The 18,914-nt window shown below is 36.4% G+C and overlaps 1 protein-coding gene across 1 annotated transcript; it reads right to left on the reverse strand.

Moving 5' to 3' along the window:
- Positions 1-10,924: 10,924 nt before the first annotated feature.
- On the reverse strand, positions 10,925-18,378 carry LOC127794266 (E3 ubiquitin-protein ligase RING1-like). The gene is made up of 2 exons (XM_052325223.1): positions 17,642-18,378; positions 10,925-11,121 (listed from the first exon to the last, which is right to left on the reverse strand). The coding sequence occupies exon 1, from the start codon at positions 18,119-18,121 to the stop codon at positions 17,654-17,656; it is 468 nt and encodes a 155-aa protein (XP_052181183.1). The 5' UTR covers positions 18,122-18,378; the 3' UTR covers positions 10,925-11,121; positions 17,642-17,653.
- Between the last annotated feature and the right edge of the window lie 536 nt (positions 18,379-18,914).

Consider the following 18,914-nt stretch of genomic DNA (forward strand, 5'->3'; position numbering starts at 1 on the left):
AGTTGGAGGTCCCCATTAATGTCCTGTTGCGGGGTATTTATAGGGCACGATTCTCAAGGGTGGCTGGTGTCGACATGTGGCGGTTGCTGAATGGGTCAGTGCCAAACCAAAAAAGTGGGGGAGCTCACTACGACTTAGTCGCAGGCAGCCGGGCCTCGAGGCGGTGTGCCTTGCGGCCAACACTGTCGCAAGGCAGCAGCTTCTCCCGGCAGACAGCCGCGAGGCACCTCGCGGCAAACAGCCGCGAGGCTGCACCTCGCGGCAGACAGCCGCAAGGCCGCTGCTCCTCGCGGCGTGCAGTCGCGAGGCTACGCAAGCCTCGTGCAGCTGCGAGGTTGCACCTCGCGGCTGCTGCTCATCAGTCAGCTAGCGGCAATTGTTGCCGCCAGCTTTCCTCAATTTTTCTTTTTCTTTTTTGATTTTTTATCCCATCTCTTTTTTTTTACATGGCACAACACTTATATATTCACAATTTATTGTTATTGTTGAAGATAACATGCACTGTTCTTATGTGGAGATTTAATTTTTTAATTATAACATGTGTGTTCTATTCTTAGGAGTTATATGTTGTTAATTTGCATTTTTATCAACAACAAAATCTTGACCTGGCTTTGGTGGTGGAAACCTGGAAAACCATGGAGTTGGTTTACTCAAAACTATTTCACATTATTCTCAGTTTTCAATATGACGGCCTTCACATACCCGAAGTGCATGAAAATCACAATCCAAAACAAGTCTAAGTAGAAAAGTTTTCTTGAAATGATATTACCAGAAATTTATAAGGTGAACCAACATTTCTCTGTGTTTTGGCAACTTGATTGAGTTGGCTTGTGGAAGAATAAGTTAGAGTTGGATTATCTCATGAGTTGATTCACTTCGATTTTTTATGGAAGGGCCTTTTAAGTTCATATGACATACAATTTCTAAAATGTGAAATGCAATCTTGTCACAATGAGAATGGTGAATTTGAAAGCCTATTATTACCCAGTTACAATGTAACAGTTGACTGATCTGTCTGGAACTGATGGAGCCTCCAGTAGAAAATTTGCTTGGTTGGCGGCATTGCAGATACTTCACACCGAATAGATTACTCTTTAGCTCTTAAGTTATCAAATAAACTTATCAAAGAAAGGCGTTTAGTCCTGCTCACTTAGTTTACATTTCTGCCTTTAGGACAATTCAGATGCATTAACCGTTCTGATGCTTTGATTGTCTTAGGGAGGCAACAAAAGAAGCTGTGGGAAATGCAGCAACATTGTGAAAGAACTTGAGTATAAAACCTAGGCATCGTCTTATTATGGTAACAATTTTTTTTTTTTTTTTTTAGAAATTAATCTCAAAACACAATAGTTTTAGGAAATAACAGATATTTTCATGAATCTGAAAACTCATTATTATACTCTTAACAAAAAATAAAAATAAAAATTATTATTTATACAGAAAACAAAAATCATATGATTTTGGTTCAGAAACAATAAAAATAGAGAAAATGAAAGCACAAATTGTTTAACGAAATAGGCTTATAGATTTGATGTATGGACTTCATTTCTATGTATTTTCTAGAAAAGTAGTTGTCGGTACAATTAACCTTAATGGGCAGAGTGATAGGATGAAAAAAGTAAGTGAAGAAACAAAAACACACATTTCATTAACTAATTTAAATGAAGTCAAACACAACATATGTGTCTACAGCAATGTATTTCTTTTCTCTTTTCTCATTACATGCATTTTAATTGGATTCTGCTGGTAAAAGCATTTGTTTCAATTTTTTCCTTGGTTAACCAGGGAATTCAAGAAACAAATTTATTGGGGAGAATAATATTTACGTTGTGGTTGAAATTTATTATATGTTTTCTTGCTTAAGTAAGGATTAGGTTCATTAACTGGTATTTAGCATTTATTATTCCTTTTCTTGCATCAAATGATGGCAAGTTTTATGATTTTGTGAACTAGGTACGATCTACAACTTTGGACACATGGCTACCAGAGCAGGTTGCTTTTATAAAGTGTAAGGATATGTTATTTTTATCCCCTTATCAGCAGTAATCATAAAATATGCAATTGCATACCTTAATATGAGAATTTTTTTTCTTTGTTTCATGATGCACAATGTTCAAGTATTTTGCAACTTTTTATTGCAGGATATTAATTTTTATTGATACATATCTTCCCTTACACTGAGATAAATTATTTACCCAATTCCCGATCAGCTGACTGTACAGATGGTTGGCCTGTAGAATTTTGTTGCACGTGTTGCCAAAAAAAGATAGATATTTTCTTACAAGATGTAATCTTTGATTAATGCAAATATGTGGATAACTCCACATCAATGTCTTAGTTGCTTGACGTCTCTGCTTATGACGATTTAAAGATACCCGAAAAAAATTTTAATTTGTGTTCTTAAAGTGCTACTAAAAAAATTTATATTTTTTTTTTCTGTCACCTCTAAACAATTCTGTGCGCATTGCTCTACTGTCAACAAACAGATAATTGTGTGCTACCTCTGTCTCTGTTGCAAATTTATGGTTCTGCAGACATAAATTTGGATAACCACCAGAGAGTATCCACCGGTTAATACAGTATCTTTCTTATTTCATGGAAGGCTAAATGCGAAACTGCAGAAAGGGCCAAGTTCTTATATGCATTTTGAGGGCTGATTTTAGTGTAGAAGCTTGTGATTTGATTGCTTTTTGAGGAAGATTGGGGGGGGGGGGGGGGGGGTGGGTTGTTATCATTTATTTATTGAATTCTTTCTTTGAATGGTTCAAAATCAATGTTCTTTGCCACTTATCAGTCTCGCTTTGAAACAAGCAAAACATCCTGTGGCTTGTTTGTTGATTTCTTGATGCTACTACTGTACAATATGTATTCCAAGAGACCCCTCATGCGCGGCGCGGTGGAGCCCCACCACTAGCGCCGGCACCACACATGGACATGGAGGCTCAAGCACTACTGCTACAAAAGTTTTTTTTTTTTTTTGGGGGGGGGGGGGGGGCTGGCTAGCTTGGCACATGTGATGGCCTTTGCTCGGAACTTAAGTGCAATGACTCCAGCCTATTTCTAGCCTCCACCCTCCTTCACCATCACCATGGCACATATATATATTGTCTTACCTAGCCTAACCCATCATGGAGTGGAATTTTCCATTCTTTCTGTGATGCCCTGAACTCACTACTGAGTGTCACAATAACTCAAGGTTATATCAAGAGATCCTACTCTAGAGACTAGTTATGCCCTAATAACAGGAGAATAAAATAATATGTGTGTCCTGGTGGGTCCAGTTTTCAACCGTCTTTGACTCTCTGGTGATCGAGAATTCGAGATCTGAGACTCATAAACAATAGAAGGACACTCGAGTCTCATATTTGACCTGTACCCCATAAATAGATTAATAAGCTACAATTTAGATATATTTTGACTCAAATACACAAAGTGTTCATTATTATATATAAAAAAAACAAGTCTAACTGACAAGTATAGACGGCATTTGACACAACTATTAAACAAAATAATTACAAATCACTTGACCCGCATCCCCATCATGGATTGCCACTCTCATTATTTGGCTGGTTGTCGACACACACTACATTTCCCTTACCGAACCCCGAGCCATCTGTGTGGTTAATAAGAATGAAGGTGTGAGTCCCGAGACTCGATAAAGGTAATATATAATGCAATAAATTAATAAACATGACATCATAGATAAATATGAAGTGTTGTGTGCATGCAAACCTATCTACCTCACCTATCTCAACCTCTTGGTGGCCCCTAATGGTTCCTTCTAGACCCTATCTCGAGGCTCTCATGGTCAGAAATTCACTGGCCTATACCTAGACACTCTCTCAATATCTTATACAAATTATGACAAAAGTAATTTACACACAAAGCATATTAAACCTTTATCTTGAAATATGTGTCGCCTGATGAATTGTTAGACGTATCGTCGATTCACCCAGAACCTCCTTAACAAAATATTTATAACATAAAGTTCAAAGATTAATTAAATACCCATGTACTAAAGCCACTAAACTACCTTGCTACTAAATCCACCAAATTAATTTACTAAATTAGATCACCGAATTAATTCATTAACCCACTAAATTAACTATTATTTTAAATTAATTAAATTAACTGATTACTAAATAAATTATTTCTCCTAAATTGAGAATTACCTTACTCTCGGAATCTCTTCCTCAAGCCCATGACCAATTCCATCCTTGATCTCAATTTTCACAACCAACTCTCCTATTTATAATCAATTTCCCAGCTCAAATCACTGTGAATCTTGGTTGCAATTGCTCTTAAATTACTCACGCCAAAGCTTACCATTTGGTAGCTCATTTATTGTGACAACATCATTTCATTTCTTCAACCTCACATGGTGCAATTGCATCAAAATGTGGAAAAAGAATGAGGTTTTGGCGGACAGCAATTGAGGCAGCCTTGGCGGCTGCCACATGGTGAGGTAGAGGCCACACGTAGCGTCCTGAAACGGCATTGTTTGGCGCCTAGCTTGCTGGGAAAAATCCCAACTTTTTCCCCCTTGCCCATGCCGCATTTCAAACTTGTGCCTCCCACCTGCACATGTGCACGCGCGACCACCCAAGCTAGCACCCGCCTTCAATTAATATTAGGCTTGCTTTATACTTAAAAGGTGATATTGTCCCCAGTTTCCATTGTTCCACTTACACCTCAAAATTTTCAAAAACTTCTCCAATTCCTTTTGTAATAAACATAATATTTCCTATTAAATTTTTCAAAATTACTTATTATTATTATTTTCTAGTAAAACTCCTTAAGATCCTCAATCATATAAAACCATCAATTAAATATTGAGATTAATTACTATTCTTCCAAAATACAAGGATGTTACAGTCTCAATCTCTTTATAAAATTTCGTTCTCAAAATTTAAACATTTCATTCTATCATACACATACCTCTAGTGTTAACTGCAATTTCCAAATAGATAAGGGTATTTCCTATGCATTTCTTCTTCCATTTGCTAGGTTGCAACTCGTTTCAAGTGTTGGCTCCATTGCACTTTTACCATAAGAAGAATTCTATGTCTTGATTGACGAACTTGACTCTCTCGCATGGGTTATACCTCAAAAGTCATGTCATGTAATGCCCCATACTCCAAAAAGCATTTCTTACCCCAACATATTTGATTTTGAACTCTAAAATTGCTACATATTTTTTTTGTTCATGCTCTCTTCTCCTAGGGGTAAGCTATAGACTAATGCGAAAATGTAAATAGATAGATACCTAAGTCATACCATCCTCAAAAATCATAAATCAAACGAAGCATTTAAATCAAAATACTATCTATTACATTAATAGAATTCAAGGGTTGCCTAACATAACCAAGATCACCCTTCTGAATATACATGCCAAGCTAATATTATAAATAACATAATGGACATGCAGCATATCATTTACTTAACAAAACATCCACGCACTTTCATCAAAGCCATCACATACTTCCATTTCTTTGATTCTGGTACGGTCGTCTGTCTGAAACATTGAATATTCTAGGAACATAGTCTATGTTAGATGATGAGACATCTAAGTATGGATACAACATCATATAACAAATATGTATGCAAGATGCAAATGCCACATATCCTTTCTCTTGGTCATTTGAGTTGACAAGACACCCATTTCCTTGTGTCCCTCCCCATTTTTATAGCTCTTACATGGCCGAAGTGTATGGAGACACTCTTGGTGGAGCGACGGTGCCTATCCATAACACTCAAACATATGCAATGCATGATTAATAAAATTAACATGAAATATGTGCATGCTTTAACATTACATGGATGCATACCTACCTGATCTATACACATAAGTCATGTCAATATGTCAAATCATTATGAATCATACTTGTATAAACAAGTCATACTTAAATTATGATACTATTACATCATCTGAAGACTATACATTTTAAAAATTAATTTGAATATAACTGCTTACATTGAAAAACATGACTTTGCCCCTAATGTAGGATTGCCTCAAGACTCGCGTCAAACTCACAATCGAATCTTGATGAACCCTGGGTATCATAATAACTAAGGAAAATCAAATTTCTAATTTTTTTTAATTTCTTTCATTTTCTCCAATTAATTCCTAAAAAATTATGAAATAAATACTTCCTCATAAAATTTTCTCAATTTCTCTTCGCAAAAATTCCTAAAATAATATTCCTAAGCTCAGTAATTTTTTAAAAATTTTCCAGACCCATATTCTATTTTTAACTATTTTCCATAACCTCTAAAATTACAAAAATAATTAATTAATTTATTTTTTTCTATAAATTTTTCCATCAAAACCTCCAACATAATTTTCTTGATTTTTATGAATTTTAAAATTTTTTAATTATTTTTTCTATTTTCTTTTTCTTCATTTTTTTCTTCTTTTTTTTTTTTACCCGATCACCTTTTCCGGCGACCTCTTTCGTCGCCGGCAAGCTGACTAACCACCAAAATGGATTCTGACCATCCCCCCTCTAAATCGACCCTCCCAAACCCGAACATGACCTCAAAAATGGGGAAAAGAATCGATTGGTACCTCAAATTGGCATTTACAAGTTCGATTTCGGCGATAGAGGTGATTTTTCGACGAGCTTGATTCCTTGTTTTTCTCTACTCCGATGGCCACCAAACTTTCCAGAATTCTTACCCACAACTCAAGGATCAAAAGCCCTCTTACCACACTCTCAAAACATTGCCTTAACACTCGATTTTTCGAAGTAAGTTTTGAAAGAAAACTTTTGCTTGAACTCTACTATTTATAGCTCAAATCCAACTGTGACTTGTCCCATCAAAGACATTCCTACGCCCTAAGCACCATACCAAAAGCCATTACAACCTTAACTTGCCCTAAATCCTCTAATTGCTTGCTTTAGACCGCGGCCAAAGCATAGCCATGGCAGTTTGACATTCTGATTGATTTTTGATTTTTAATTTTTTTTGCATATAATATATATATATACAAATTTATATAATAGCACATCAAAATAATATTTGTAAGGAAATTTTCATATTTAGTACACAATCTTTACATATATTTTTTGGTATTTTATACAATAACCATGTTTAAACTCATAATTCATATTAAAATATAAAATATTTCATATTCATTTATTTGATACTCATTATTCACAATGTACATGTCACCTGCTAAAATATATGTAAATACATATTTATAAGTTTGCTAATACCTTTGTATTTATTTATCCATGTTACATCATAAATCATAACATTATTATTTACTATATATTTTATACAATATAAATACGTTTATATACCTTATTCATTCCACACAAAACATATACATATATATAATTTATACATATTATACTATTTATACATAACCTAACTATATTAAATCCACTGATAGACACTAAAATTCTAACAATTTCATTATGGCCCACATATACCAAAAATTTATACTTCTTAATATTTATTCACGATATTCTAGGATATTACATTCTCTCTTCCTTACAAAAATTCCATTCTCGAAATTTGATTATTCTTCGTTTATTCTGATTATAAGGTCCTCAAATAGGTATGAAAAATTAATCTTCATGTATTCTTCTCGTTCCCAAGTTATCTCTTCACTTACCGAGTTTCTCCACAGAACTTACACTAGTGGGATTGATTTTTTCTCAGAACTTGATCTCTACGATCCAAAATTTTGACCGATCTCTTAAGGTACGAAAGATTTTCTTGAACCTCGATAGCTTCGGTTGGCATTATTTGAGATGGATCTGGCTCATGCTTACGAAGTTGCGATACATGAAATACATCGTGGAGGTTTGATAGGGCCATGTGTAGAGCGAGTTAATAAACAACTGGTCCAATTCTCTCCACTATATCATACAAACCTATATACCTAGGACTTAACTTGCCATTTTTCTTATTGCTTCGAGTTACATTCTTAGAGAATATATCTTTAGATACACCTTATCACCAACTTGGAATTCCAAACTCCTCATAAATGAGTAGTTTTCAACCCCATCTTTTTGTTTAGTTTGAAGCCATGTATTAGTTCTAATTCCTCATATATTATGTATCATGAACCTAGGGTTCATAACGAGCTGAAATTGGTAATCGGAAGGGTCCGATTGAATTAAGGTCAAGAATTAAAATGTATTAGAGGAAAAATTGAAGAAGAATGGGAGAGAAATTAGAGAGAATTGAGGGAGAGCATAAGAGAGAAATGAGAGGGAGATTTGAAGAGAAATGTAGAGAGGAAAATGAGAGTTTTATTAACAATTCAAGCATGAAATCTCTTCACTTACAATTGGCCTTTTTATAGGCATAACTAAATGCTTAACTAATTTCTAACAACATCTTAACATCACCCATGTACTTCTAACAACTTGTAAAATATCTCTAACAAACTATTATACCCTATTACAATAATGTCACTTTATTACTCTTAGAGTCATGACAATTTCTCTACCTTGAAAGGTTTCTTGTCCCCAAAGAACTTATTACAACCAAACCACTGTTTCTTCATCCAATGCCCAACTTCAACCATTGGTTTCTTCTTCGCTTTTCTTTCTTCTTATTTTGTTTTTTCCTTTCTTTTGCTTTCTCTTTTTTTTTTCCTCAACAGCAACAGCATTACGTCTTGCTGCCACACAAATGGAAACATGAATAAGCAAAACAAGGGCCTCGGTCCCTTCAACAAAGAATCCCTTCCCTTTCTTCCTTTCATCTTGTTCCGTTTTATCCTTCTGCGTCCTCCATTGCTCCAGATCAGAAACATATTGATCCATAATAGGAAATTCAGCAACTCCTTCCATTCCTATTCTTTCAAGAGAAATAGATTTAAGATCTCCACAATCTAAGGCTGTTGTGGTCATTTCCATTCCAAGATCTTTGGCTCCCAAATTGCTAGCGAACATCTCAATTTCATCCTCAATAGTTACCTCCTCCAACGGGACATATTGAGGGTTTTAGCAACTGGATTCTTAGTATCAGTGGGGTGTGTGAGGTGCTTCCAATCATTAGATTCCCATCCCACAATTCTTCAATCCCTTCTTCCATGTACTCCTCAACCCTCACCACCTTCTTGCTGCCCACTTTACCTCGAGCCAAAGAATCCTTAGCTTTTGGTAGGTCCAAAATAAGAGGAAAGATTCCAGCCCCAATATCTGTGTAAATTGAGGGTCATTCAATCAGATTTTCTTGATCCAATGCTATTCCATTTCCCACAAACTTCTTATCCAAAACACTCCCAAATCTTTCAACCTATGCACTAGCCAACGAGGGTAATAAGTTGGCATCTTCCTTATCAATTTCGCCTAAACCGGTATACTTTTTTTGCTCAACATTGGAGGTGAGCAATGAATCTGCTTCTCGCCTCCTCAATTTCTCCTTCAGCGGCTCTATTTTAAGAAATTCATCTTTGTTAAAACTCCCACGATAATCATCGAAATATTCCACCAGAAAGTTGTAATGGTACTTTTTAATCAGTATCATCGCAAACTCCTGTAGATTCTCATGGAACATACAACCGAATTTCTCGCACATTTCATGAATCCCACTGCTTGCTCCCTTGTCAATTCGACTAAACACATTATCCAACATTTCCCAAGCTTGATTCTTCTGAATAAACTGCTCCTGATTCTTCTTGTTGCCAGCTGAAATTACAGCCTTCTTTTGCTGTCATTGAGGCCCCAATTGCCTCATGCTTCCACTGCTTTCCATGGGTTCACAAGCAAAATTTTTCATTGAAAATGCAGCATTCTTCTGCTGCAATTGAGACTCTAACGGTCTCATATATGCACTGCTCCCCTTGGTTGCCTTTTCACCAACATACTTTGAAGACCATGGAGTTATATACATATTGCTCTTCTTCAAACAAATTAACTCAAAATTCAAAGCCAAAATTAACCTTTGTTCCCCCTTGCTCATAGCCACAAGCACCAACAAGCTAGATAAGCTGGAAGAGTCTACTTCTCACACGGAATCTGCCGAATCCGCTGCGCCACTATGATCTACAACTGAGTTGCCAATTAAAGCTGACTAACGCAATGGATAAACAGCCTCCAGAAAATCAATTGACTCCAACATAATTGTTATGCCTTCGCCTAATTAAGAATCGATCTCCTCTTAATTCAGCAACCTTGAATCCGTTGCACTGAATCGCTGCTATGAATCGCCTATCAAATTAATCAACTTTGCTGCTCTGAATCACTAAAGATCTCAGTTGAATTCAACCTGTAGGTTTCGCCTAAGTCACGACAATTGCGGCTTATATGGTCGTACTACTTCACCCTTCTAGAAAATCGACTGAAAGAATTAATTATCGTTGCTTCAATCGCCGGTTATGGGTCCGATTCTCTCTGGGTTAACTCTTACAGAATGGTCGGAATTCTTTTCTGATCAAGGTGGGCAGCTCGTTTCATTCGTATGGTCAGAATTACTTCTCGACCCAAAAATCGCAGCACCACTTAGTGTTTGGACCCAGCGACCACACCCACAAAATTCCAAACAGAATTCCCGATCAAGCCACACCTGTAAGAGGCTTATCAGTCTGGGTCGGAATGGTTTTCCGATCTGGTCACAACCTTCTGGGTTGTCCGCTTCACCTTTGACGGACTCATGCTCGCCTTGGACAATCGCAACCCTCTGGGCCGTTCGCTTCACCTCTAGTCACCCCTCCAATCATAACCTTCTTGGCCGAGGACCACTAATAGATAGCTCCTTGAATTCACCTAGGTTGCCGAGAATCGTGGCCGTATCTCACCTCCTCTATCACAGTCAAATATGAAAATTCACTAACCTAACCGTCCTTCGAAGTCGCCTCCATAAGTTGGCAACACGCTCGAGTTTCACAACCGAGCGTGTGACACCCGTAACTTACTTACATGCTTAATGATAATAATATTCATATAAAAATGTCCGGAACTTAAAACCAAAATCATACTTCCTTTAAATCAAATAAAATTCCAAGACATGCTTTATGGCATACATATAGGAAAAGATCAGAGTTCAACCCTATAAAACATTGTTTCAAAAGGAAACTAAACTTAAATTCTTGAAAATCCTTTTTAAACAAGCCACCACGCTCCACGTCCATGTCCTGGTCTCCTCATTCATGCTCACCTGGGGGAGGGGGAAACATAAGGGGGGTGAGATTACGCAAATCTCAGTAAATACAAGAGAACCATCATATGTATTTAAACAAGTCATGACATAACATAACATATCGTATGGAGACACGAGAGGTTCCACCAACTTGCAGCGGTAAGAACCCTCGTGCGTAGCGCTACCGAGCTCCGGTCCCGGAACTTGCGTGAACATAACATAACACGAGGGACCACATAACATAGTTCATAGTCATGCTTAAACATCATAAATAGTTCATAATGTACTTACCTTAACTTGATTTGATGAGATTTGAATGCTGAAGGCTTCACCTTTACAAAAAGCTCAAAGCACTCCCGTCTAGCACGAATTTATCCCAACTTAGAATGAGGAAACTCTTGGCCATGAGCCCTATTTATAGGCTTGGAAACTTGGTCACCAAGTAAGTCACAATCATTTCAAATCTTTTCTAAAATATTCAAGATATTCCAATCATTTCAAATCTTCTAAAATATTCTCTAATCATTCCATATCTTTTAAGATATTCTGCAATCATTCTTATTAAATCTTATCCAAATAAGATCTTATCAAATCTTATCCAAATCATATCAAATCTTATCCTTAAAATCATCATGAGGCTTAATCTTTATCTCTAAAGTCATCATGAATACTTATCTTATCTCTAAAGTCATCATGAGCCTTTATCTTATCTCTAATATCATCACGAGGCTTCATCCTTATCTCTAAAATCATTTATAAGGCTTTTCTTGAATCTCCCAAATGCCCTCAGGAAAAATATTTCAAGAATTACACTTTGGCCCAAACTTTTCAGGTAATTGCACTTAGACCCTTTTCAACTTGGTCCCTAGGCCAATTTTTAATTGCATTTTAGTCCCCGAAGAAATGACTAATTACGCTAATACCCCTAGTTTTTAGGTAAATTACACTTTTACCCGAACCTCGATATTTACGATTTTGCCACTGGCTCAAAAACTAAACCTTTGTCTCAAGGCTTCTATAATCCCTTGAAATGACATATTTGCTCAAGTATTAGAAGCTAAAAATTCCAAGTATTACATTATATTTCAGTTTAAAAATCTTGGGCGTTACAGAGCGTCATTGTCGGCTTCGCCTCCAAAAATCGACACTCTTCCAATTCTGAATCGCCTGACCTTGAGTCTGCTTCGGCGTTTGGAAGAGCCCGTAGCAATGGATTCTACAGCTGGAAATCTTCTAATTCGATTCGACTTTAATTTCCAATCAACATGAAGAATCGACTCCTTACTCACTACAATCTTAACGACTGGCCGAGGACCACCGATAAATGGTAGCTCCTTGAACCAGCCTAGGTTGCGAAAGATTGCGGCGAAAATCAATCACAAATGAGTCGTCGATAGCCGTCAGACATTAATAGCCAAGGAATGATGCTCTAATACCATTTGTCATGAACCTAGGGTTCATAACGAGCTGAAATTGGTAATCGGAATGGTCAAATTGAATTAAGGTTAAAAACTAGAATGTATTAGAGGGAAAATTGAAGAAGAATGTGAGAAAAATTAGAGAGAATTGAGGGATAGCAGAAGAGAAAAATGATAGGGAGATTTGAAGAGAAATGTAGAGAGGAAAATGAGAGTTTCATTAACAATTCAAGCATGAAATCTCTCCACTTACAATTGGCCTTTTTATAGGCATAGCTAGATGTTTAACTAATTTTTAACAACATCCTAACAGCACCCATGTGCTTCTAACTTATAAAATATCTCTAACTATTATACCCTATTACAATAATGCCCATTTATTACTCATAGGGTCATGGCATTATGTTGTATAAATATACTTTGTTTTATAAAGAATTGTATTTGTTATGAATTGGCAAGAAAAAACATAATCTTATTTCCAGCCTATAACTCAATATTTATACAGTTTAGGCAGCGTTCTAAAACGCGGCCAAGGCGGCAGCTTATGCGCTAGGTGGCCCTTAGCTGCCGCGATTAAGCCATAACCGTCACCCTAGGCGTCGAGCCGATTAATCTGGCTCGATCAGCGCCTAGGCAGCCCAAGCGGCGCCTAGCCGCCTGGGTCGGGCGTGGCATGGGCTACATACCCACCTAGGTCGCGCGCGGTGGACGAATGTGGATAAAGTGTTCTCACCTCTGAAGCTCAAGAACACTGTCGCTGATTCGAGAAGCAGAAGAGGAGGTGGGCTCTTTGCCTCTTGTAGTAGTAGTCATTGAACAGATGGAGCAGAGAATAATGGATCTGCTGGAGAAATTTAGGGGAGACGAGTATGGAACTCGTCTGGGAGAGAGAAACAAAAGAGAAAGAGTAGTAGGTTGAAACTCGTCGTTTGGGAGAAGGAAGCAGAAGAGGAAGAGTAGTAGTATGGAATTCGTCTGGTATACGAGAGAAATTTAAGAGGGGGAAGAGACCAAACACCAAAACAGTGGTCAAAAAGCACATCTTAAATGGGCAACAGCTGGAAATTTGGAAGAAATTTGTGAGAAAAAAAAGTTAAGAAAATGATATTTTATGGGTTAACACTACAAGAAAAATGCATTTTAGCGACGAAATTTAGTGACGGAATTATTCCGCCGCTAATTAGCGACGAAATTTAGCGACAGAATTATTTCGTCGCTAATTAGTGATGGATAGCGATGGAATTTTCGTCGCTAATTTTTTTAATTTAGCGATGGAATTAAATTAAAATTTAGCGACGGGTCAAACCCGTCACTAAAAAATAAATAAAATTAAATAAAAAAATAAAATTTAGCGACAGAGTCAAACTGTCGCTAAAAAATAAAAAAAATTAAATTAAAAAATTAAAAATTTGGTTGGCACGTCGTTAAAAAATAAAAAATTAAAATTAAAATTTAGATAAAAAGAATTCAAATAAAATTAAAAAAAATTAAATAAAAAAGATTAAAATTTAGTGATGGGTACCGCCCGTCGCTAAAAAATTAAAAAAAATTAAATAAAAAAATTAAAATTTAACGACAGAGAATTCCCATTATTAAAAAATAAAAAATAATTAAATAACGAATTAAAATTTGACGGCGAAAAAATTCCATCACTAAAAAATAAAATAAAATTTAAATAAAAAATTTAAAATTTAACGACAAGTACAGCCCATTGTTAAAAAATAAAAAAAATTAAATAAAAATTAAAATTTAGATAAAAAGAAATTAAATAAAATTAAATAAAAAATTTTAAATTTTGCGACAAGTGCCTCCGTCGCTAAAAAATTAAAAAAATTAAATAAAAAAATTAAAATTTAAAGACGGGGATCCTTGTCGCTAAAAATAAAAAATAATTAAATAACGAATTAAAATTTGACGACGAGACAACCTCATCGCTAAAAAATAAATAAAAAATATTAAAATTTAGCGATGAGTACATCTTGTCGCTAAAAATAAAAAAAAATTAAATAAAATAATTCAAATTTAGTGACGGGTCAACCTGTTGCTAAAAAATTAAAAACTAAATAAATAAAAGCATAATTTTTCACTGCTAACATTAATATTAGTAAAAATTAAACTGATAATTTTTAAATATATTACAAATTAAAATCAAAATAAAAACATAATTTTCACTACTAATATAATAATTAATAAAGTTTTATTTGAATTAATAACAAAATAAAATTAAAATTAAAATTAATATTCATTTCCCTTTACTAACATTAAAATTAAAATTAATATCATTAAATAAGTTTTAAAAATTTTGGTGTATAAATATAATTCTGAAATATTTAGAAGAGAATATTATAAATATATTTTACATACATCAATAAACAAGAAGACTTCCAAATCAGTTGGTTCGCGCGCGAAACTTGGTTATGAGAGGTTGTGGATTCGAATCCGATAAAAAGCAAAGATAATAAGTTGGGAATATTATTCCAGCGCTGCCACGTGGCGAGTATAAGCACAGCCACATGGCACACATGAGGTGAGGCCGAGGCGCGCCTTGAATTTTGGGATTAAATTTAACGACGAAATTGAAAAAATTAATAAAAAAAAATTACCCGTCGCTAAAAAATACCTGTCGCTAAATTTCAGTGATGCCTTTTTTAGTGACGAAAAGGTTCTCGTCGCTAAAAAATTTAGCGACGAAATTTTTCGTCGCTAAAACGTTGATTTTTTGTAGTGTAAATTATTGTTAATATAATAATTTAATTTGTGTGATTTACTATAGATGAAAGCACAAAATAATGCAGGTTTATGTGCTAAAAGTAACCGTTTTTCTAGACTCCACCTAGGCCCTGCCTAGGCGCTAGGCCCCGGTCTGACGCCCGATTAGCGCCTAGTGCCTTTTAGAACACTGAGTTTAGGAGAAGCGCTCCCCACTTCCTTAAATTAAGGATCCACACAAAACCACACCTTGAGGGCCATAACTTCAGCCCACTAATAGATAATACAACAGAAAACAAACCAAATAACTGTGTAGCAAAAATAATAAATCATAAATCATCAATAATTCTATAAACATCTTTTTTTTCCGACACTTCCCCTCAAGTTGGAGAATGGATATCATCCATTACCAGCTTGCTTGTTAGCCTTTGAAAGGCTGTTCCAATAAGGCCTTTGGTAAGAAGATCTGCCAACTGACTTCCTGTAGGCATAAATGGAATACAAATTAGACCACTTTCTAACTTCTCTTTTATATAGTGTCTATCAACTTCCATATGTTTAGTACGATCATACTGCATCGAATTGTGTGCAATATTAACAGCTGAGTTGTTATCGCAATACAACTTCATAGGATCCTTTTATTTGACTTTCAGATCTTCTAATACTATTTTAATCCGTAGGAATTCACAAATCCCGAGTGCCATAGATCTGAATTCAACCTCTGCACTTGATCTTAATACCACATTCTGCTTCTTAGTCTTCTAGACAACAATATTTCCCCTAAAAAAGTACAATATCCGAATGTTGATCTCCTATCAACCATTGATCATGTATAATCAGTATTCGTATAGGCTTCAAGGGTTAATTCTTGTCATCTTCTGAATAGGATTCCTTTACCTGGTGCGCCCTTTAAATAATGCATAATTCTATGTATAGCCTTTAGGTGAATTTCCTTGGGATTGTGCATAAATTGGCTAACCACTCCTACAGCATATGCTATGTCCGGCCATGTATGTGCTAGATAAATGAGTCTCCCAACAAATCTTTGGTAGAGACCTTTATCTATTGCTACATCATCTGGACTATTACGTAACTTATGGTTAGGCTCAATAGGATTCTCAGCTGGCCTACACCTTAGCATACCAGTCTCTGTTAATAGATCTAGGATATATTTCCGTAGTGATATAAAAATACCCTGCTGAGAGTGAGCTACTTCAATACCCAAGAAGTACTTTAGTCTACCTTAATCCTTAATTTCGAATTCCTTTACTAAACACTGTTTTAGGCTTTCCATTCCCTCCAAATCATCTCCTGTCATTATGATATCATCCACATAAACTAGCAAAACAGCGATTTTTCTAGCAACTGAATGCCTTACAAATAATGTATGATCTCATTGGCTTTGTTTGTATCCCTAAATGAGCATGGCTTTGGTAAATGTTTCAAACCAAGCTCTTGGAGATTACTTCAACTCATATACGGATTTGTTTAACTTACATATCACATTTTTTCCCTTTGTTTGACTCATTCCCAGTGGAACCTCCATATAAATTTCTTCCTCTAGATCTCCATGTAGGAAGGCATTTTTAACATCAAATTACTATAATTTTCAACTAAAATTAGCAGCTCGAAATAGAAATATCGTTATGGTATTCATTTTTGCAACAAGATCAAAAGTTTCAAGGTAATTCACACCATAGGTTTGAGTATAACATTTAGCAACCAACCTTGCCCTTTACCTTTATAATTACCCATCTAAGTTGTACTTAATAGAAAATATTCACCTACACCCCACTGGTCTCTTCCCTTTAGGCAATCTTACTAGATCTCATGTCTTGTTCTTTTCAAATGCCTACATCTCTACCCTCATGGCTTCTCAAGTGTCTGTGTAGGACTCAGTCTTGGGCATGAACCACTATAGCAATGCATCAAAGGAAGTTAAAGAAAGGGACCTGGTCATTGGCCACCACATTTTTATTATTTCTTTGCAATTCATAAGCCAGCAAGAACTTTCATTTTCTTTCCTTCTAATTCATGCCTGTATTCTATTTTATTGGGGGATGCTTGGGTGCCCCTTTGGGGCCATGCCATCTAAGCAATAGTAACTAATTAGATAAGCACATCATGGTTTATAAAAGTATAGTTCTATTTAATAAGAGAGAGAGTTACATTACTATATTATGGAATCATTCCCTAACTTCTAATGGATTAGTCACTCACCCAATTGATGAAGTCCATCCTTGTTTTCTTCTACTTTTCATATTGATTGCAATCAGTATGAGTGAATCCAAGAAATAGTCCATAGAGGAAAAAACTCTCCGAGTACAACAAACCAAATGCAACAGAAAACCCAACTAAGTACAACAAATCAAACGAAACACAATAGCCAATAGTCATGGGATTTATCATACCAAAAAAGTTTCTCAGTCCAAATTTTCTTCTCTTGCCTGGCCTCCTGAGCCTGGATCTGATGAGTTGTTCTCGATGACGAGCTGGATGTTGGCACCCCCGGCTTTTAGAGTATTGATGTAATTCTGAAGGAAAGCGAAAGGATTGAACTCCTCGGATGATGGACGGAGGGTAGGGGGAGGGGATCGATTGGGGGGTGCACCACCAGCAGCACCATCACTATTACCAGAAGTCGCAAGGCCAGCACCCGAATTAGGGTTACGGCTAGGGCTAGGGTAAGGATTGGGGAAAGGAGGCTGATCATCATCCACCCATTCTTCGAGGAAACCACCGGAGCAATTGGGGCAAATGAGCTTGGAGGTTGGAGTAGGCGTAATCGATACCGTGCCGTGGCACTGGTGGCAGAAATATCGCTGAGGCTGAGGGGCGGCGGCGCAGCCTTCACCGCCGCACCCGCTAGAAGAGTTTCCAGGGGCCGACATGCTATGGAAGTGAAAGCGAGAGCTGCTTGCTGATTGCGCAAGGCAAGTGAGAGGGCGAGACCGCGAGGGAGAGATTATTTATGATAGCTGTTGCGGAGAGAGAGAGAGAGAGAGAGAGAGGGCGAAGTAGCGTGAAAATCAATGGGGGGCAGAGCCGCATCGATCTATACGACCACCCACCGCTCCCTGGCTCAGCGCCAAAGTGAGTCCCCACCGTGACCAAGGGTTCGACGTTGGGCTCCAATCTGCCCCGCTCATGCCACGTCTCGCGTGACCCAAAATGAGCCCCATGAACTAAGTAAGGTCCCTTAATAGTTTAGGTGGTATGACTATGACATAATGTTGCCGGACCGGCCAACATATCAATTCTGTGTATATTTATACTCACTTGTTTATAAATTATTATTATTTATCAAATAGGCATATAACATATTTTTTTGTGTACTTTTACGTCATCTTATTTATCGATTTATTAATAATTTTATAAAATATTTTTTTTCAAAATTTCGTTTGTCTATTATATTTTCAAGTATTTCTCACACAACATATTAAATATTTCAACCTCAGTCAAAATTTTGGTGGATTGCTTGAAGGATTTTGGGGTCAAATCTGGCTTGCACACTAATAGCCTTAAATCCAACATCTTCACAACAGGTATAGGTGATCACGACTTACAGCAAACTTTGTTGTTGGAGTTATGCCGTTTCGCTATTAAAGGGTTCCCCTGGCAACACCTAAGCTAAGGGTTACCCACAATGGCCCACTGGTGGATAAGATAGCGAATTATACTAAA

Source organism: Diospyros lotus, chromosome 2 (genome assembly GCF_014633365.1).
Source record: "Diospyros lotus cultivar Yz01 chromosome 2, ASM1463336v1, whole genome shotgun sequence".
In the NCBI taxonomy this organism is placed as follows: domain Eukaryota; kingdom Viridiplantae; phylum Streptophyta; class Magnoliopsida; order Ericales; family Ebenaceae; genus Diospyros; species Diospyros lotus.

Excerpts from the sequence above, each read along its gene's own strand:
- LOC127794266 (XM_052325223.1), bottom strand. The coding sequence starts at position 18,121 with ATGTCGGCCCCTGGAAACTCTTCTAGCGGGTGCGGCGGTGAAGGCTGC.